This window comes from Erythrolamprus reginae, chromosome 5, assembly GCF_031021105.1.
Source record: "Erythrolamprus reginae isolate rEryReg1 chromosome 5, rEryReg1.hap1, whole genome shotgun sequence".
Taxonomy (NCBI): Eukaryota; Metazoa; Chordata; class Lepidosauria; order Squamata; family Dipsadidae; genus Erythrolamprus; species Erythrolamprus reginae.
The window spans coordinates 14879257-14900655 of NC_091954.1; the positions used below are offsets into that span (position 1 = coordinate 14879257).

Here is a 21399-nt window from a genome sequence, read left to right on the forward strand (position 1 = left end):
TTAAATGTGCCAGTATCAATGGAAGCTATGTGTTTTTTATTTAGATTCTAGTTCAGAAGAAGAAAAGAAAGTTTTGGTCAAAGGCTCTGCCAAAGCTGTTTCAGCGAATGGTGCTGCTAAACCAGTTCCATCCAAGAAAGCGAGCAGCTCCTCTGATAGTTCAGGTACTGTGGATAACCTGGTAAATCAATTGTTTTCCATTTTTATATCTTGTATTCTTTCATTGTACACCAGGAATTTTGTCCAGGAGGGAAGTGTTTTTAATAGGAAAGTGAACACAAGAACAAGGGGACACAATCTGAAGTTAGTTGGGGGAAAGATCAAAAGCAACATGAGAAAATATTATTTCACTGAAAGAGTAGTAGATCCTTGGAACAAACTTCCAGCAGACGTGGTTGGTAAATCTACAGTACCTGAATTTAAACATGGCTGGGATAAACATAGATCCATCCTAAGATAAAATATAGAAAATAGTATAAGGGCAGACTAGATGGACCATGAGATCTTTTTCTGCCGTCAATCTTCTATGTTTCTATGTTTCTAAATCGATGTAACATAAAACCTCAGAAATATCCAAAATGAATACAATATAGTAAACAGAACTAAAGAAAATAAACACACAATTCCATATACTAGATACAAATACATAATATTAGGTCATTCAATAGTGATAGTCAACAATATGGTTGACAAATTATGTCTTTTATACAACAAATAAATATATGTATGTAGTGAAAGAAAACATTAACCGATGATAAGCAAATAACTATATGTGCATATATCAAATATCACTGAACGGTCTATATGTTCTTTCATCTTTCTTTTTTCTTTGTATGTCTTGTTTGTTTAGATTGTTTTTTATATGTAGAAACGTAATAAAGATTATTTAAATAAATAAATAAATGTGCCAGTATAAGTGAAATCTATGTGTTTTTTATTTAGATTCTAGTTCGGAAGAAGAAAAGAAAGTTTTGGTCAAAGGCTCTGCCAAAGCTGTTTCAGCAAATAGTGCTGCTAAACCAGTTCCGTCCAAGAAAGCGAGCAGCTCCTCTGATAGTTCAGGTACTGTGGATAACATGGTAAATCAATTGTTTTCCATTTTAATATCTTGCATTCTTTCATTGTAGAGCAGGAATTGTGTTCAGTCTTCTATTACTTATAGACAGAAAGCCAACATAAAAAAAATAATTGATATTTATCTTACATTACATGTTTACGGTACCAAATTTTAATTTAAAAATAGGGACCTACTACCACTTATGGTGAACTTGCCCAGTTGCTAAAAAAAGTTGCTAAAAATTTTTGGCGCAAAATCAAAAGCTATCTAGAGCAAATTGTGGTACAGACAATCCTTTTAAAACCTGAACTTTTCCTTCTTGGTATTGCAAGGCAAAAATTTAAAAATGAAGACAATTACTTATAGACAGAAACCCAACATTAAAAAAAATATTTGTTATTTTTCTTACATTGCATGCTTACGGTACAAATTTTTAATTTAAAAATACACCATAAGTAATATAGGATTATGAAACAGGGACTTATTATCACTTATGGTGGCCTTGTCCAGTTGCTAAAAAGTTTTGGCGCAAAATCAAAAGCTATCTACAGCAAATTGTGGCACAGACAATCCTTTTAAAACCTGAACTTTTCCTTCTTGGTATTGCAAGGCAAAAATTTAAAAATGAAGACAAATACTTAATCCTCCATATTATAATGGTGGCAAGATTGATATATGCAAGAAAATGGAAAACAGGAACAGCCCTCACAACTTTAAGCTTTATAATTAAGGTCCTTAAATGTGCAGAAATGACCAAAATGACTTTGGAATTACAGGAAAAAGATAAATCCAAATTTTACAAAATATGGGAAAATTGGTACAAATGGCTCAAACAGAAAAAATAGGTAAAAAACCTAAAGGAAAACCAGACACTTCTTCCTTTTGTACCCAAATAAAATGAAAATCTAGAAACACTGCCCCATAAATCGATGGAACATAAAACGCCTAAAAACAAATTTGTATCTTCCTCAGAAATATCCAAAATGAATACAATACAGTATACAGATCTAAAGAAAATAAACACACAATTCCACATACTAGATACAAATACTTAATATTAGGTCGCTTGACAGTAATAGTCAACAATATGGTTGACAAATAATGTCTTTTAAACAACAAATAAATATATGTAGTGAAAGAAAATATTAACCGATGATAAGCAAATAACTATATGTGCATACAGTGGTACCTCGTCTTACGAACGCCTCATCTAACAAACTTTTCGAGATACGAACCCGGTGTTTAAGATTTTCTTGCCTCTTCTTCCGAACTATTTTCACGTTACGAACACAAGCCGCTGCTGCTGGGATGAAGGGGTTTCTTTTTTTTTCTTTTTGAAGAAAGAAAAGGGAGGGGCGGCTTGGAGACGGAGAGTTTGCATTAACAAAGCTAGGAGAACCGAGTGCTTGCAGAGGCACTGAAAGGGTGTCTTTTTAAGAAAGAAAAGGGAGGGGCAGCTTGGAGGAGTAAAGATTTTGCATGCTTGCAAAGGCACTGAAACTGTCTTTTGAAAAAAGAAAAGGGAAAGGCGCCCCCCTTGCCTTTCTTCCTTCTCACTCACCCTTTAGCCTAGCCTTGCTTCTTCCACCCGCCTCCTTTCGCTGCTCCTCCCTGCCCTCTGTTCATCTCCCTTCTAAAGTTTGGGATTTTCATGAAGGATTTGCAAGCATTATTTGCTTTTACATTGATTCTTATGAAAAACATTGTTTCGTCTTATGAACTTTTCACCTTACGAACCTTGTCCTGGAACCATTTAAGTTCATAACACAAGGTATCACTGTATATCGAACATCTCTGAACGTTCTATATGTTCTTTAATTTTTCTTTCTTTTTTCTTTGTTTAGATTGTTTTTTAAATGTAGAAACCTAATAAAGATTATTTAAATAAATAAATAAATGCCAGTATAAATGGAAACTTTGTGTTTTTTATTTAGATTCTAGTTCGGAAGAAGAAAAGAAAGTTTTGGTCAAAGGCTCTGCCAAAGCTGTTTCAGCAAATGGTGCTGCTAAACCAGTTCCGTCCAAAAAAGCGAGCAGCTCCTCTGATAGTTCAGGTACTGTGGATAACATGGTAAATGAATTGTTTTCCCTTTCAATATCTTGAATTCTTTCATTGTAGAGCAGGAATTTTGTTCAGTCCAAATACTTATAGACAGAAACCCAACATAAAAAAAGTTTTAATATTTTTCTTACATTTCCGTACATTTCCGTACATTTACATTTTCTTACATTTCCGCTTACGGTACCAAAATTTAATTTTTAAAATACACCATAAGTAATATAGGATTATGAAATAGGGACCTACTACCACTTATGGTGGACTTGCCCAATTGCTAAAAAAGTTTGGTGCAAAATCAAAAGCTATCTACAGCAAATTGTGGCACGGACAATCCTTTTAAAACCTGAACTTTTCCTTCTTGGTATTGCAAGGCAAAAATTTAAAAATGAAGACAAATACTTAATCCTCCATATCATTACAGTGGCAAGATTGATATATGCGCAAAAATGGAAAACAGCCCCCATAACTTTAAGCTTCATAATTAAGGTTCTTGTGTGTGCAGAAATGACCAAAATGACTTTGGAATTACAGGAAAAAGATAAATCCGAATTTTACAAAATATGGGAAAATTGGTACAAATGGCTCAAATAGAAAAAATAGGTAAAAAAATTAAAGGAAAACTAGACACTTCTTCCTTTTGTACCCAAATAAAATGAAAATATAGAAACACTGCACCATAAATCGATGGAACATAAAACCCCTAAAAACAAACTCGTACCTTCCTCAGAAATATCCAAAATGAATACAATATAGATTAGATTAGATTAGATTTATTGGATTTATATGCCGCCCCTCTCCGCAAACTCGGGGCGGCTCACAACAGGGTAAAAACAATACATAATAACAAATCCAATACCCACCAATCCAATTACAATGTTAATTTAAAAATCATAAAAAACAACCCCAGAATATTAAAAAACAAGCACACAATCAATCTAACACCAGAACAACATGGGCAAGGGGGAGATGTTTCAGTTCCCCCATGTCTGACGGCAGAGGTGGGTTTTAAGGAGTTTGTGAAAGGCAAGGAGGGTGGGGGCAATCCTAATCTCAGGGGGGAGCTGGTGCCAGAGGGTCGGAGCCGCCACAGAGAAGCCTCTTCCCCTGGGTCCCGCCAGACGACATTGTTTAGTCGGCGGGACCCGGAGAAGGCCAACTCTGTGGGACCAAACCGGTCGCTGGGATTCGTGCGGCAGAAGGCGGTCCCGGAGATATTCTGGTCCGGTGCCATGAAGGGCTTTATAGGTCATAACCAACACTTTGAATTGTGACCGGAAACTGATCAGCAACCAATGCAGACTGTGGAGTGTTGGAGTGATATGGGCATACTTAGAGAAGCCCATAATTGCTGTCGCAGCTGCATTCTGCACGATCTGAAGTTTCTGAACACTTTTCAAAGGTAGCTCCATGTAGAGAGCGTTACAGTAGTTGAACCTCGAGGTGATGAGGGCATGAGTGACTGTGAGCAATGACTCCCGGTCCAAATAGTATACAGAACTAAAGAAAATAAACACACAATTCCACATACTAGATACAAATACTTAATATTAGGTGATATTGATAGTGATAGTCAACAATATGGTTGACAAATTATGTCTTTTATACAACAAATAAATATACGTATGTAGTGAAAGAAAATATTAACCGATGATAAGTAAATAACTATATGTGCATATATCAAACATCACTGAACGTTCTATATGTTCTTTCATTTTTCTTTCTTTTTTCTTTGTATGATTTGTTGGTTTAGATTGTTTTTTTATATGTAGAAACGTAATAAAGATTATTTAAATAAATAAATAAATGTGCCAGTATAAATGAAAGCTATGTGTTTTTTATTTAGATTCTAGTTCGGAAGAAGAAAAGAAAGTTTTGGTCAAAGGCTCTGCCAAAGCTGTTTCAGCAAATGGTGCTGTTAAACCAGTTCCGTCCAAGAAACAGAGCAGCTCCTCTGATAGTTCAGGTACTGTGGATAACCTGGTAAACCAATTGTTTTCCATTTTAATATCTTGCATTCTTTCATTGTAGAGCAGGAATTGTGTTCAGTCTTCTATTACTTATAGACAGAAACCCAACATTAAAAAAAAACATTGATATTTTTCTTACATTACATGCTTATGGTACCAAATTTTAATTTTAAAATAGGGACCTACTACCACTTATGGTGGACTTGCCCAGTTGCTAAAAAACATTGCTAAAAAATTTTTGGTGCAAAATCAAAAGCTATCTAGAGCAAATTGCGGCACGGACAATCCTTTTAAAACCTGAACTTTTCCTTCTTGGTATTGCAAGGCAAAAATTTAAAAATGAAGACATATTATAACGGCGGCAAGATTGATATATACGCAAAAATGGAAAACAGAAATAGCCCCCACAACTTTAAGCTTCATAATTAAGGTCCTCGAGTGTGCAGAAATAACCAAAATGACTTTGGAATTACAGGAAAAAGATAAATCCAAATTTTACAAAATATGGGAAAATTGGTACAAATGGCTCAAACAGAAAAAAATAGATAAAAAACTTAATGGAAAAGTAAAACTAGATACCTCTTCCTTTTGTACCAAAATAAAATGAAAATATAGAAACACTGCACCATAAATCGATGGAACATAAAACCCAAAATCCAAAATGAATACAATATAGTATGCAGAACTAAAGAAAATAAACACACAATTCCATGTACTAGATACAAATACTTAATATTAGGTCGCTTGATAGTGATAGTCAACAATATGGTTGACAAATAATGTCTTTTAAACAACAAATAAATATATGTAGTGAAAGAAAATATTAACCGATGATAAGCAAATAACCATATGTGCATACAGTGGTACCTCATCTTACGAACGCCTCTTCTAACAAACTTTTCGAGATACGAACCTGGTGTTTAAGATTTTTTTGCCTCTTCTTCCGAACTATTTTCACCTTATGAACAGAAGCCGCTGCTGCTGGGATGAAGGGGTTTCTTTTTTTTCCTTTTTTGAAGAAAGAAAAGGGAAGGGTGGCTTGGAGACGGAGAGTTTGCATTAACAAAGCTAGGAGAACCGAGTGCTTGCAGAGGCACTGAAAGGGTGTCTTTTGAAAAAAGAAAAGGTAGGGGCGCCCCCCTTGCCTTTCTTCCTTCTCACTCACCCTTTAGCCTAGCCTTGCTTCTTCCACCCGCCTCCTTTCGCTGCTCCTCCCTGCCCTCTGTTCATCTCCCTTCTAAAGTTTGGGATTTTTCTGAAGGATTTGCAAGCATTATTTGCTTTTACATTGATTCTTATGAAAAACATTGTTTCGTCTTATGAACTTTTCACCTTACGAACCTTGTCCTGGAACCATTTAAGTTCATAACACAAGGTATCACTGTATATCGAACATCTCTGAACGTTCTATATGTTCTTTAATTTTTCTTTCTTTTTTCTTTGTATGTTTTGTTTGTTTAGATTGTTTTTTAAATGTAGAAACCTAATAAGGATTATTTAAATAAATAATTGTACCAGTATATATGAAATCTATCTGTTTTTTATTTAGATTCTAGTTCAGAAGAAGAAAAGAAAATTTTGGTCAAAGGCTCTGCCAAAGCTGTTTCAGCAAATGGTGCTGCTAAACCAGTTCCATCCAAGAAAGCAAGCAGCTCCTCTGATAGTTCAGGTACTGTGGATAACATGGTAAATCAATTGTTTTCCATTTTAATATCTTGTATTCTTTCATTGTAGAGCAGGAATTGTATCTTGTATTCTTTCATTGTAGAGCAGGAACCCAACATAAAAAAATTATTTATATTTTTCTTGCATGCTTACGGTGCCAAATTTTAATTTTAAAATACACCATAAGTAATATAGGATTATGAAATAGGGACCTACTACCACTTATGGTGGACTTGCCCAGTTGCTTAAAAAAATTGGCGCAAAAGCTATCCAGAGCAAATTGTGGCACGGACAATCCTTTTAAAACCCGAACTTTTCCTTCTTGGTATTGCAAGGCAAAAATTTAAAAATGAAGACAAATATTTAATCCTCCATATCATTACAGTGGCAAGATTGATATATGTGCAAAAATGGAAAACAGAAACATCTCCCATAACTTAATTAAGGTTCTTGTGTGTGCAGAAATTATCAAAATGACTTTGGAATTACAGGAAAAAGAGAAATCCGAATTTTACAAAATATGGGAAAATTGGTACAAATGGCTCAAACAGAAAAAATAGAGAAAAAACCTAAAGGAAAAGTAAAACTAGATACCTCTTCCTTTTGTACCCAAATAAAATGAAAATATAGAAACACTGCACCATAAATCAATGGAACATAAAACCCCTAAAAACAAACTCGTACCTTCCTCAGAAATATCCAAAATGAATACAATATAGTATACAGAACTAAGACAATAAACACACAATTCCACATACTAGATACAAATACTTAATATTAGGTTGCTTGATAGTGATAGTCAACGATATGGTTGACAAATAATGTCTTTTAAATAACAAATAAATATATGTACAGTGATCCCTCGAGTTTGGCGATCTCGAGCTTCGCGAAACGCTATATCGCGAGTTTTCTACCCGGAAGTAACACCACCATCTGCACGCATGCGTAGATGGTGGAGTTTGCATTACCGCCGGGCAGATCAGCTGCTAGGCGGCCAAAGGAACCTTCCCTGGGTCTTCCCGCCGGCATGGGGGGCTTCCTAGCACCCCCCCGAACCCCCAACCCGGGTTTGGGGGGGTGCTAGGAAGCCCCCCATGCCGGGGGAGACCTTTTAAAACACCCGTGCCGCTTCCCAGCTGAGTCCTGAAGCCAAGCGCAGAAGTTCGCCTTTGGCGCTTGGCTTCAGGACTCAGCTGGGAAGGGCGCGGCTGTTTGAAAAGGTGGCAGTCGGCCTGGGGGGCTTCCCAGTACCCCCCCCCAACCCTGTCTCCTGCCGCCGGTTTAGCCAGGAGAGGAGCGGCAAAGTGACTTGGAGGAATGGGAAACTCAAACCGCCCAGTTTCAGCTTTCCATTCCTCCACGTCACTTCGCCGCTCCTTCTGGCTGGTGGGGGGGGGGAGTTAGGAAGGTTCTACTTCTCCCCCCCAGCCAAAAACTCAAAGCCTGTCTCCTGCCACACAGTTTAGCCAGGAGAGCAGCGGCGAAGTGACTTGAAGGAATGGGAAACTCAAACCGCCCGGTTTCAGCTTTCCATTCCTCCACGTCACTTTGCCGGGGGAGTCTGGGAGGGAAGATGACGCGCCGGCAGCACAGGGGCGAGGGGTGGGAGGCAAAGCTCTGCGGGTACAGCCCCTTTCGGCCAAGCCTCCCCCCCCCCCCCGCCAAGCAGCCAGGGAAGCCGAGCCGGGCGTGGAACATCGGCGCGGGAGGCAGGAGACGATCGGGCGACCGGAGCAGCAGCGCCGCCGCCGCCACGCCCGGCTCGGCTTCCCTGGCTGCGTGGCCGGGGAGGCTCGGCTGAAAGTGGCTGGAGCCGCAGAGCTTTGCCTCCCCCCCCTCGCCCCTGTGCCGCCCGCGCGTCATCTTCCCTCCCAGACAAAAAGGCCGCCCTTCGGCTCTGCAGTTCCAGCCCCTTTCGGCCGAGCCCACCCGGCCAAGGAGCCAGGGAAGCCGAGCCGGGCGTGGCGGCGGCGGCGCTGCTGCTCCGGTCGCCCGATCGTGTCCTGCCTCCTGCGCCGATGTTCCACGCCCGGCTCGGCTTCCCTGGCTCCGTGGCCGGGGAGGCTTGGCTGAAAGTGGCTGGAGCCGCAGAGCTTTGCCTCCCCCCCCCCCCTGTGCCGCCCGCGCGTCATCTTCCCTCCCAGACAAAAAGGCCACCCTTCGGCTCTGCAGTTCCAGCCCCTTTCGGCCGAGCCCACCCGGCCAAGGAGCCAGGGAAGCCGAGCCGGGCGTGGCGGCGGCGGCTTCCTTCGGGGGCAACGCCAGCAAGAGGGTCTTCGCCCTCTTGCTGGCGTGCGTGGGCGGTGGGGAAGACCCTCAGCTGCTAGGCGGCCCAAGGAATCTCCCATGGGTCTTCCCCACCGCCCACGCACGCCAGCAAGAGGGGGAAGACCCTCTTGCTGGCGTTGCCCCCGAAGGAAGCCGCCGCCACCACCGCTTCTTCTTCCTTGCGCCCCCGCTGCCTCTCCGCTCTCTTGGGTGGCGGAGCGAAGGAAAACAAGAAGACCCTCTTCTCCAACACGCCCGGAGGAAAGCGGGGGGAAGGGAGGAGAGAGAAGGAAGCCAGGCACGAAGAGTGTCCATGAGGGGGAAGAGACCCCCGCGCCGGGCAGGCCCACCGAAGCGGGAAGAGGGGGGCGTGCGCCCGGGCCTGGCTAGAGCGCTTGATCTGCGGGCGCCTTAAAAGGGGGTGTGGACTCCTGGGAGGCCTTGGCGGTGGAAGGGGACACACTCGAAGCCTCAGCCGCCTGTCATAAGCGTCCTCTGAGGGAAAAAGAAAGAGTCCGAGCTTGCCGTCCGGAAACGTTGAAGCGCCCTCACAAGCAAGAGGGGGAAGACCCATGGAAGGTTGGAACTGCAGAGCCGAAGGGCGGCCTTTTTGTCTGGGAGGGAAGATGACGCGCGGGCGGCACAGGGGCGAGGGGGGGGGGAGGCAAAGCTCTGCGGCTCCAGCCACTTTCAGCCGAGCCTCCCCGGCCACGCAGCCAGGGAAGCCGAGCCGGGCGTGACGGCGGCGGCGCTGCTGCTCCGGTCGCCCGATCGTGTCCTGCCTCCTGCGCCGATGTTCCACGCCCGGCTCGGCTTCCCTGGCTCCGTGGCCGGGGAGGCTTGGCTGAAAGTGGCTGGAGCTGCAGAGCTTTGCCTCCCCCCCCCCCTGTGCCGCCCGCGCGTCATCTTCCCTCCCAGACAAAAAGGCCACCCTTCGGCTCTGCAGTTCCAGCCCCTTTCGGCCGAGCCCACCCGGCCAAGGAGCCAGGGAAGCCGAGCCGGGCGTGGCGGCGGCGGCTTCCTTCGGGGGCAACGCCAGCAAGAGGGTCTTCGCCCTCTTGCTGGCGTGCGTGGGCGGTGGGGAAGACCCTCAGCTGCTAGGCGGCCCAAGGAATCTCCCATGGGTCTTCCCAACCGCCCACGCACGCCAGCAAGAGGGGGAAGACCCTCTTGCTGGCGTTGCCCCCGAAGGAAGCCGCCGCCACCACCGCTTCTTCTTCCTTGCGCCCCCGCTGCCTCTCCGCTCTCTTGGGTGGCGGAGCGAAGGAAAACAAAAAGTTTCCCTTTCTGCAGCTCCTGCCTCCCGCCCACCCAAGACAATAAGAGCGGAAGAAGACCCTCTTCTCCAACACGCCCGGAGGAAAGCGGGGGGAAGGGAGGAGAGAGAAGGAAGCCAGGCACGAAGAGTGTCCATGAGGGGGAAGAGACCCCCGCGCCGGGCAGGCCCACCGAAGCGGGAAGAGGGGGCGTGCGCCCGGGCCTGGCTAGAGCGCTTGATCTGCGGGCGCCTTAAAAGGGGGTGTGGACTCCTGGGAGGCCTTGGCGGTGGAAGGGGACACACTCGAAGCCTCAGCCGCCTGTCATAAGCGTCCTCTGAGGGAAAAAGAAAGAGTCCGAGCTTGCCGTCCGGAAACGTTGAAGCGCCCTCACAAGCAAGAGGGGGAAGACCCATGGAAGGTTGGAACTGCAGAGCCGAAGGGCGGCCTTTTTGTCTGGGAGGGAAGATGACGCGCGGGCGGCACAGGGGCGAGGGGGGGGGAGGCAAAGCTCTGCGGCTCCAGCCACTTTCAGCCGAGCCTCCCCGGCCACGCAGCCAGGGAAGCCGAGCCGGGCGTGACGGCGGCGGCGCTGCTGCTCCGGTCGCCCGATCGTGTCCTGCCTCCTGCGCCGATGTTCCACGCCCGGCTCGGCTTCCCTGGCTCCGTGGCCGGGGAGGCTTGGCTGAAAGTGGCTGGAGCCGCAGAGCTTTGCCTCCCCCCCCCCCCTGTGCCGCCCGCGCGTCATCTTCCCTCCCAGACAAAAAGGCCACCCTTCGGCTCTGCAGTTCCAGCCCCTTTCGGCCGAGCCCACCCGGCCAAGGAGCCAGGGAAGCCGAGCCGGGCGTGGCGGCGGCGGCTTCCTTCGGGGGCAACGCCAGCAAGAGGGTCTTCGCCCTCTTGCTGGCGTGCGTGGGCGGTGGGGAAGACCCTCAGCTGCTAGGCGGCCCAAGGAATCTCCCATGGGTCTTCCCCACCGCCCACGCACGCCAGCAAGAGGGGGAAGACCCTCTTGCTGGCGTTGCCCCCGAAGGAAGCCGCCGCCACCACCGCTTCTTCTTCCTTGCGCCCCCGCTGCCTCTCCGCTCTCTTGGGTGGCGGAGCGAAGGAAAACAAAAAGTTTCCCTTTCTGCAGCTCCTGCCTCCTGCCCACCCAAGACAATAAGAGCGGAAGAAGACCCTCTTCTCCAACACGCCCGGAGGAAAGCGGGGGGAAGGGAGGAGAGAGAAGGAAGCCAGGCACGAAGAGTGTCCATGAGGGGGAAGAGACCCCCGCGCCGGGCAGGCCCACCGAAGCGGGAAGAGGGGGCGTGCGCCCGGGCCTGGCTAGAGCGCTTGATCTGCGGGCGCCTTAAAAGGGGGTGTGGACTCCTGGGAGGCCTTGGCGGTGGAAGGGGACACACTCGAAGCCTCAGCCGCCTGTCATAAGCGTCCTCTGAGGGAAAAAGAAAGAGTCCGAGCTTGCCGTCCGGAAACGTTGAAGCGCCCTCACAAGCAAGAGGGGGAAGACCCATGGAAGGTTCCTTGGGCCGCCTAGCAGCTGATCTGCTCGGCAGCGCAGGCTGCTGCTGCGCTGCCGAGCAGATCAGCTGCTAGGCGGCCCAAGGAACCTTTCATGGGTCTTCCCCTCTTGCTGGCGAGGTGAGCGGGCGGGCAGCGGACAAGTGGCGGGCAGCGGGCGGGCGGTGCGGAAGTAAAAACACCATGGAAAAGTGGCACGCATGCGCAGATGGTGTTTTTACTTCCGCACCGCTATATCGCGAAATTTCGATTATCGCAAGGGGTCCTGGAACGGAACCCTCGCGATAATCGAGGGACTACTGTAGTGAAAAAAATACAGTGTTCCCTCGATTTTCGCGGGTTCGAACTTCGCGAAAAGTCTATACCACGGTTTTTCAAAAATATTAATTAAAAAAAATACTTCACTATTTTTCCCCCTATACCAGTTTTTCCTGCCCGATGACGTCATATTTCATCGCTAAACTTTTGTCCGTCTTTAATAAATATTTTTTAATAAACTTTAATAAATAAACATGGTGAGTAATAATCTAAATGGTTGCTAAGGGAATGGTAAATGGTAATTTAGGGGTTTAAAGTGTTAAGGGAAGGCTTGTGATACTTTCCATAGCCAAAAATAGTGTATTTACTTCCGCATCTCTACTTCGCTGAAATTCGACTTTCGCGGGTGGTCTCGGAACGCAACCCCCGCGAAAGTCAAGGGAACACTGTATTAACCGATGATAAGCAAATTACTATATGTGCATATATCGAACATCACTGAACGTTCTATATGTTCTTTCATTTTTCTTTGTATGATTTGTTTGTTTAGATTGTTTTTTAAATGTAGAAACCTAATAAAGATTATTTAAATAAATAATTGTGCCAGTATGTATGAAATCTATGTGTTTTTTATTTAGATTCTAGTTCGGAAGAAGAAAAGAAAGTTTTGGTCAAAGGCTCTGCCAAAGCTGTTTCAGCAAATGGTGCTGCTAAACCAGTTCCGTCCAAGAAAGCAAGCAGCTCCTCTGATAGTTCAGGTACTGTGGATAACATGGTAAATCAATTGTTTTCCATTTTAATGTCTTGTATTCTTTCATTGTAGAGCAGGAATTGTGTTCAGTCTTCTATTACTTATAGACAGAAACCCAGTAATATTTTTCTTACATTGCATGCTTATGGTACCAAAATTTAATTTTAAAATACATCATAAGCAATATAGGATTATGAATTGTTAAAACAATCTATTTAGGCAGATGTTTGTCCACCGAGGTTGCTGCTTGCCTTTCAGATATTTCATTACCAAACTAGGTAACATCTTCAGCAGGGCTTTGGGTGAAATGACCTGTTCATTTATATAGATGCTGGGTGGTCAGTTCATTTTGCGACTGGTTGAATCACAAGGCTGAATGAATCAGAAGATTGATTCTGGTCTTGTGACTTCTAACTGGTTGCTGTGAAATGTAAAATTTAACTGGTGAGAATGGTTGATTCTGTCATTGGTTGGTGGTTTGGATGGTCCGCTTCCTTGTTATTTTGTATGCTGGTTCTAAGTCAGTGTGTTTGTTGAAGGACCAGGCTTTGAAAAGCTTGTGTGCTTGATGGGTTTTGGCGTGGCCGGTGACTTCAGCTTTGTCCCAGTCGAACAGGTATTGTTTGTTGTCGATGAGGGCGGCAATCAGGAACTTTGCGTTTGACAGCCAACTGTTGGTCGTCATGGATTCTGGATTTTAACTGTTGTCCTATCTGCTCCATATAGATCTGATTACAATTGTTGCAACTGATTCTGTATACATTGGTACCTCTCCTTACGAACTTAATTCGTTCCGTGACCAAGTTCTTAAGTAGAAAAGTTTGTGAGAAGAAGCAATTTTCCCATAGGAATCAATGTAACAGCAAATAATGCACAAATTAACTCACGGCTTGAATGTCAGAATGTCCAAAGATATCCACAACAAACACGAAACCACAATTCATCAAAATCTTTCTCCAAAAACTGAACGATAAACTCCCACACTGTCATCTGCAAACCTCCCCTTTTTCAAGGCTGCGACAGCATCATTAATTCTTTGCCCCTATGACCTAGAATCTGTTTCTGCATTTGCGCAGCTGCTCTTGACCTGAACATTGAGAATAGGATCATTCATTGAGTCCTCCCCGTCTGATTCAGATACAACTCTGGCTGGAGATCTGACCAGCTCCATTTCCCTCTCTTTGTCTCCAACCCTTTCTTCATCGCTTTCTCCTTCTGGTTCACTATCTGATTCCTCCTCCAGCCGGATGGGTCTTCTGTGATCAGACAGCTCCCACTCCTCTGAGTCCAAATCAGCAGCCATAGGAGCTGGCCTGGAGCCAACCACAACATTGAGGGTGTGATGTTGGTATTTTATTAGGCAGTTGTGTGCACCATTGATCATAAATTTTGCATCCATTTTGGATGTTCAGGTTATGTGTTTGTGGGTGGTTAATGGGTGATTTATAATGCATGCTTTTGGCTGCATTTTCTTACAGAGGGATTTATGGAGGAAGTGTACTTGTTTGCGGGTTGACAGTTGTTGATGGCTTTATAGGTGATGACCAACACTTTGAATTGTGACCGGAAACTGATCGGCAACCAATGCAGACTGCGGAGTGTTGGAGTAACATGGGCATATTTGGGAAAGCCCATGATTGCTCTCGCAGCTGCATTCTGCACGATCTGAAGTTTCCGAACACTCTTCAAAGGTAGCCCCATGTAGAGAGCATTACAGTAGTCGAACCTCGAGGTGATGAGGACATGAGTGACTGTGAGCAGTGACTCCTGGTCTAAATAGGGCCGAAAATGGGATTCCCCTGAGGCCCCCCTCCATGGAAAACCCCACCTCCTGACTTCTGTGTTTTTGCAATGCTGCAGGGGAATCCCAGCAGCGCAAAAACGGGCGCTTCGCTGGCAACGGAAGTCCGGAGGCGGGGCATTCCAGCAGCGGCGGCTTGGGTTCATAAGGTGAAAATAGTTTGGAAGAAGAGGCAAAAAAAAATCTTAAACCCCGGGTTTGTATCTCGAAAAGTTCGTATGACGAGGGGTTCGTAAGACGAGGTATCACTGTATCAATTTATTGTTCTGAACCTGCACTTTCCTCCACATTTTTAAAAAAATCTAAACTTTAAAAATAGTAAAAGAAGAAAAGGATTTAGGGGTAGTGATTTCTGACAGGCTCAAAATGGGTGAACAGTGCAGTCAGGCGGTAGGGAAAGCAAGTAGGATGCTTGGCTGTATAGCTAGAGGTATAACAAGCAGGAAGAGGGAGATTATGCTCCCGCTATATAGAGCGCTGGTGAGACCACATTTGGAATACTGTGTTCAGTTCTGGAGACCTCACCTACAAAAAGATATTGACAAAATTGAACGGGTCCAAATACGGGCTACAAGAATGGTGGAAGGTCTTAAGCATAAAACGTATCAGGAAAGACTTAATGGACTCAATCTGTATAGTCTGGAGGACAGAAGGAAAAGGGGGGACATGATCGAAACATTTAAATATATTAAAGGGTTAAATAAGGTCCAGGAGGGAAGTGTTTTTAATAGGAAAGTGAACACAAGAACAAGGGGACACAATCTGAAGTTAGTTGGGGGGAAGATCAAAAGCAACGTGAGAAAATATTATTTTACTGAAAGAGTAGTAGATCCTTGGAACAAACTTCCAGCAGACGTGGTAGATAAATCCACAGTAACTGAATTTAAACATGCCTGGGGTAAACATATATCCATCCTAAGATAAAATACAGAAAATAGTATAAGGGCAGACTAGATGGACCATGAGGTCTTTGTCTGCCGTCAGACATCTATGTTTCTATGTTTCTATTAGTTTTTCTGTTGCTGTTTTTTCTTCCTAGATTCTGATAGTTCTGACAGTACTCCTGAGAAGTGTGCACCTAAGACAGACATAAAGAAAGCGAAGAAACCTCTTGGAGCGGTGCCAAAGAAAGTAGAAAGTAGCCTGGAAGATAAGAAAGTTCACAAAACAAAAGGCACAAAGGCTGTCAAAACAACACCCAAATGCAGCACCCCTGTCTCTAAACCAAGCAGTTCTGAGTCAAGTAGCTCAAGCAGTGAAGATGAGACTCAGCCATCCCAGAAAGCAGCTAGCAAACACTCAGTGAGTAGCCGTAGCAAGCAAGCCCCTGCTGAGATTGGGACCTCTTCTGAGAATTCCGCTGATGAACTTAAAACATCTGAAAAAACAAAAAGAAAGAGAGGAAGAGATAAGGGCAAAACAGCAAAAAAAGTGCTAAAGACCTCAGCCAACTCTGCATCAAAGACTCCAACATCGGAAGTACGGAATTCTGCAAACAGTACTGGTTCTGATGACGAGGCCACAAAGGAAGGTTAGTAATTGTTCACGAGGGAAGTATTAAATAGAATGGAGCTAGTTAGAAAATAACACCAAATCAAATATTTATTTGTTTGTTTGTTAGTTTTGTCAAGTACATATTGGTAGTATACAAAGATATACTACGCCCTGGTGCGGCAGCGGCCAAAAAAGCCAACGCTATCCTAAGCTGCATCAACAGGGGGATACACTCCAAGACCAGGGAAGTATTAATACCACACTACTACGCCCTGGTCAGACCACATCTGGAGTACTGCATCCAGTTCTGGTCGCCACACTTCAAAAGAGACATCGAAACTCTGGAGAAGGTGCAGAAAAGAGCAACCAAAATGATTAGGGGACTTGAAACCAAGACTTAGGAAGAGAGATTGTGGGAACTGGGCATGGATAGCCTAGAGAAAAGGAGGGCCAGAGGGGACATGATAGCTGTATATGAGGTGTTGCCACAGAGGGGGCCACTCTATTCTCCAGAGCACCAGGGGGCCGGACGAGGAACAACGGCTGGAAGCTGACCAAGGAGAGATTCAACCTAGAAGCCAGGAAGAACTTCCTGACGGTCAGAGCGATCAACCAGTGGAACAACCTGCCTGGGGAGGTTGTGAACTCCCCAACTCTGGACACTTTCAAGAGGAGATTGGACTGCCATTTGGCTGGGATGCTTTAGGATTCCTGCTCAGGCAGGGGGTTGGACTTGATGACCTGCATGGTCCCATTCAACTCTAACAAACAAACAAACAAATAATAACAATGTAAGAGAGAAATATTAGGACAGGGGACAGAAGGTCCTAATAAGATAAGGGGGAAAATGTGATGGAATGTGCAGCTAGTAGGTTACAAGATTTAGTTTGGCAAGATTCCGCTTGTTAGAAATTAAGTAATTGAAGGATTGCAGTCATTTGGATCTTGCTGTGTCATTTTTGGGCTTGGTTCTGATAACATATTTAGTATGATAGGTGAGCATCATCCCTATCTGTGAAGAAAGACTATAGTGGCTCACAGCATGCCACAGCATCGTTTTAATCATAGCTTAATCATACTTTGACTTAGACAGCATCAATACTGGATTATTTTCTTAGTATGTTGTACGTATCCACAGATTGGGTGAATCGGTTCCTGCCGATTAGACATATTTTAAATAACTATTTCATACCTGAATTTTATAGCACAAATGAAACTTTTTCCTGCTCTACAAGCTGTGTATTGATTAGGCTGCTACTTAGAATGAGATGGGTTTTTGGAAACTTACTACTCCTGTAAAACATAACAGGCTTATCCCAAAAAAAGCGGAAAAGGAAAGATGAACAAGAGTTGGAGACACCAGACACCAAGAAGATTAAAGCCAAAAGTCCTCATACATTCCCCAAAACAAAGCGGGTAAGGATTGGGAAAAAGAATTTTATGATTTTATTTAATTTACTGTATGACTGTCCATCTTATCACAGCTTAACTCATTCTTTCATAACTGCAAAAGATGGATTTGAATTGTGTTTTACAAGGTTTTTTGAAAGAAGGTATTATGAAATGGTCATGGGTGACCTTATATCTCTGGTTCTAATATTTCATGTGACCATGGAGATGCTAAAGTAACAAGAACTTGGAGGACTGGCCATAAGTCTCTTTTTGTTTAGCACCTGGAAGGATTTAGGGGGTAGTGATTTCTGACAGTCTCAAAATGGGGGAGCAGTGTGGTTGGGCGGTAGGAAAAGCAAGTAGGATGCTTGGCTGCACAGCTAGAGGTATAACAAGCAGGAAGAGGGAGATTGTGATCCCGCTATATAGAGTGCTGGTGAGACCCCATTTGGAATAGTGTGTTCAGTTCTGGAGACCTCACCTACAAAAAGATATTGACAAAATTGAACGGGTCCAAAGACGGGCTACAAGAATGGTGGAAGGTCTTAAGCATAAAACGTATCAGGAAAGACTTAATGAACTCAATCTGTATAGTCTGGAGGACAGGAGGAAAAGGGGGGACAAGATCGAAACATTTAAATATGTTAAAGGGTTAAATAAGGTCCAGGAGGGAAGTGTTTTTAATAGGAAAGTGAACACAAGAACAAGGGGACACAATCTGAAGTTAGTTGGGGGAAAGATCAAAAGCAACATGAGAAAATATTATTTTACTGAAAGAGTAGTAGATCCTTGGAACAAACTTCCAGCAGACGTGGTTGGTAAATCCACAGTAACTGAATTTAAACATGCCTGGGATAAACATATATCCATCCTAAGATAAAATACAGGAAATAGTATAAGGGCAGACTAGATGGACCATGAGGTCTTTTTCTGCCGTCAATCTTCTATGTTTCTTCTATGATCATAACATGAGGACCATTTGTATCTCTTTTCTTCTCCAGCAAACCAGTCCTTTCCGCAGAATAAGAGCAGAAGAAATAGAAATAGATATGCGAGTAGCTAACAATTCCTTTGATGCCAAGGTAGGGATAGGCAATCTTCATGCAATCATCTCTACAAAGTAGAGACTACCTGGATAAACTATAACAAAATTGCACTATTTGTTATGTATATACAGTGTTCCCTCGATTTCCACGGGGGATGCGTTCCGAGACCGCCCGCGAAAGTTGAATTTCCCCGAAGTAGAGATGTGGAAGTAAATACACAATTTTTGGCTATGGACAGTATCACAAGCCTTCCCTTAACACTTTAAACCCCTAAATTACCATTTCCCATTCCCTTAACAACCATTTACTGACCATTATTACTGGTACTCGCCATTGAATAAGACACTTCGTGATCCTGATGTTTATAAACATAATTATTTATTAACAATAATTATTTTTTGTTGTTTATTTGCAAAAATTATTAGTTTGGCGACGACATATGACGTCATTGGGTGGGAAAAATAATGGTACAGTGTTCCCTCGATTTTCACGGGGGATGCGTTCCGAGACCGCCCGCGAAAGTTGAATTTCCGCGAAGTAGAGATGCGGAAGTAAATACACTATTTTTGGCTATGAACAGTATCACAAGCCTTCCCTTAACACTTTAAACCCCTAAAGTGCAATTTCCCATTCCCTTAGCAACCATTTAGATAATTACTCACCATGTTTATTTATTAAAATTTATTTTAAAAAATATTTATTAAAAGCAGATGAAAGTTTGGTGATGACATATGATGTCATCAGGCAGGAAAAACCGTGGTATAGGGAGAAAACCCGCAAAATATTTTTTTAATTAATATTTTTGAAAAACCGTGGTATAGACTTTTCGCGAAGTTCGAACCCGCGAAAATCGAGGGAACACTGTATAGGAAAAAAACCGCGAAGTATTTTTTAATTAATATTTTTGGAAAAACCGTGGTATAGGCTATTTGCGAAGTTAGAACCCGCGAAAATCGAGGGAACACTGTATGTGTTTATGTGTGTGTTACTTTATTGCAACCTATAAACATAGACTCTGGACAGTTTACAAATGCAATGATAAAAGCCATTTGTGCTTAATGTTTTGTGGCTAATGATCATCAATTGTCTCATCTTTCCCAGAAAGGAGCTGTAGGTGACTGGGGTCAAAAAGCAAATGACGTTCTGAGATTTACAAAAGGTAAATCCTTCCGACATGAGAAGACAAAGAAGAAAAGGGGAAGTTATTGTGGTGGTACTATCTCTACTCAGATAAACTCCATCAAATTTGAAAGTGACTGAACTTCGACCATATTAGGATTCCAATTAAATAACGAAATGTCATGGACATCTCTTCCACAACCTGTTGTCTTAATTTGTGATGGGAGGATGGTTGCCAGTTTTCTAAGTGGTATTGTGACACTTGATGGAGGTATGGGATTGAGTCCTTTGGATTTCTCTAACGTTGCATCGTTTTATGTTACAGCACACTTGATAACGTGATAAATAAACATAACCTTATTTCTCATTCTTCCTCTGATGCTCATATATAGGGATCGAATGTATCTTGCCATTTGATGGTGCATATTGTGTCCTTAAATTTTAAATTCCTCCTGGAAATAAAACCAACTGTTCTTTCATTAAGAACAGTTTCTAAACCCTAGTATATGTCATTAAACATGACTCTTGCCTCTGAGAAGCACTGCTTCCCCAAACTCGTCGAGGTTATAGGGTTCAATAAAGAAAAATCTAAAAGAATTGTCAAGAGTTGATTTTTACATTATGTTTGAAAAGTGAGCAATTCTATTTAAATATAGATTTTATTTAAATATATTTTCATTAGATTTATAAATGATTGTATAACAGACCTAATGCCTATTGCCAGGCACAAGGAACCAGATCCATTTGTGAAAGGTTCAAATCCACTTCTTTATTGCATTCTACGTGTTCTGCCGGGCTCTCTGGTAGAATCCTCCCAAAAATTCACAGGTACAAATTTCAGACACACACACGTTTGAAAATTCAAAACAATGTTCTTTATAATGTAAATTCACTTAAACTAAGCCCTCTTTTGGTATAGCAAAGAGCACTCGTCTCCAACCAAACTGTTAATTTGTACAAGTCCCTTATCAGTTCTGTGATACTTAGCTTGCAGCTGTGAGGCAATTCACAGTCCTTCTTCTTTCACAAAGTGAAACACACTTTGCTCTGGTTTAGTTTCAAAGCGGGGAAAAATCAGCACACAAAAAGTCAAAGTCAGTAAAGCAGTCACGAAACACAACGATCAGATATTCCTCCACAATGGCCAAACCCACAGGCTGCTATTTATAGCAGCCTCACTAATGACCACAGCCCCACCCAATCACAGGTGGCCTCATTTTCTTTGATAATAATCTCTCAGTTGTTGCCTATGCGTGGCAGTATCATTAACCCTGTCCTGCACCTTTCTCCTCTCTTGAGCTCCATGGGTCCCTCCCGTTTTTGCCCACCCTGTCCTGCACCTTTCTCCTCTCCTTCATCTCCCTGGGTCCCTCCCGTTTTTGCCCACCCTGTCCTGCTCATTGTACCCACACCTTTCTCCTCTCTTGAGCTCCATGGGTCCCCTCCCGTTTTTGCCCACCCTGTCCTGCTCATTTTACCCACACCTTTCTCCTCTCTTGAGCTCCATGAGTCTTTTCTTCCCGTTTTTTCCCACCCCACTTTGCTCATCTCCCCCACACCTTTCTCCTCCCTTGAGCTCCATGAGTCTTTTCTTCCTGTTTTTTCCCACCCCACTTTGCTCATCTCCCCCACACCTTTCTCCTCCCTTGAGCTCCATGAGTCTTTTCTTCCCGTTTTTTCCCACCCCACTTTGCTCATCTCCCCCACACCTTTCTCCTCTCTTGAGCTCCATGAGTCTTTTCTTC

The 21399-nt window shown here is 43.8% G+C and overlaps 1 protein-coding gene across 4 annotated transcripts in view; it reads left to right on the forward strand.

Moving 5' to 3' along the window:
• The window catches only part of NOLC1 (nucleolar and coiled-body phosphoprotein 1), a 52567-nt gene extending 32546 nt beyond the window's left edge, over positions 1–20021 (forward strand). The window contains exons 10-19 of one of the 4 annotated variants that reach the window (XM_070752111.1): positions 45–164; positions 943–1062; positions 2992–3111; positions 4960–5079; positions 6633–6752; positions 12690–12809; positions 15643–16134; positions 17407–17513; positions 18491–18571; positions 19637–20021. In XM_070752111.1, the coding sequence (XP_070608212.1) occupies positions 45–164; positions 943–1062; positions 2992–3111; positions 4960–5079; positions 6633–6752; positions 12690–12809; positions 15643–16134; positions 17407–17513; positions 18491–18571; positions 19637–19795 (1559 nt within the window). In that variant the 3' untranslated portion in view covers positions 19796–20021. The remainder of the gene's footprint in view (positions 1–44; positions 165–942; positions 1063–2991; positions 3112–4959; positions 5080–6632; positions 6753–12689; positions 12810–15642; positions 16135–17406; positions 17514–18490; positions 18572–19636) is intronic. The other 3 variants (XM_070752113.1, XM_070752112.1, XM_070752114.1) reach the window with 3 other exon arrangements.
• Positions 20022–21399: the final 1378 nt, after the last annotated feature.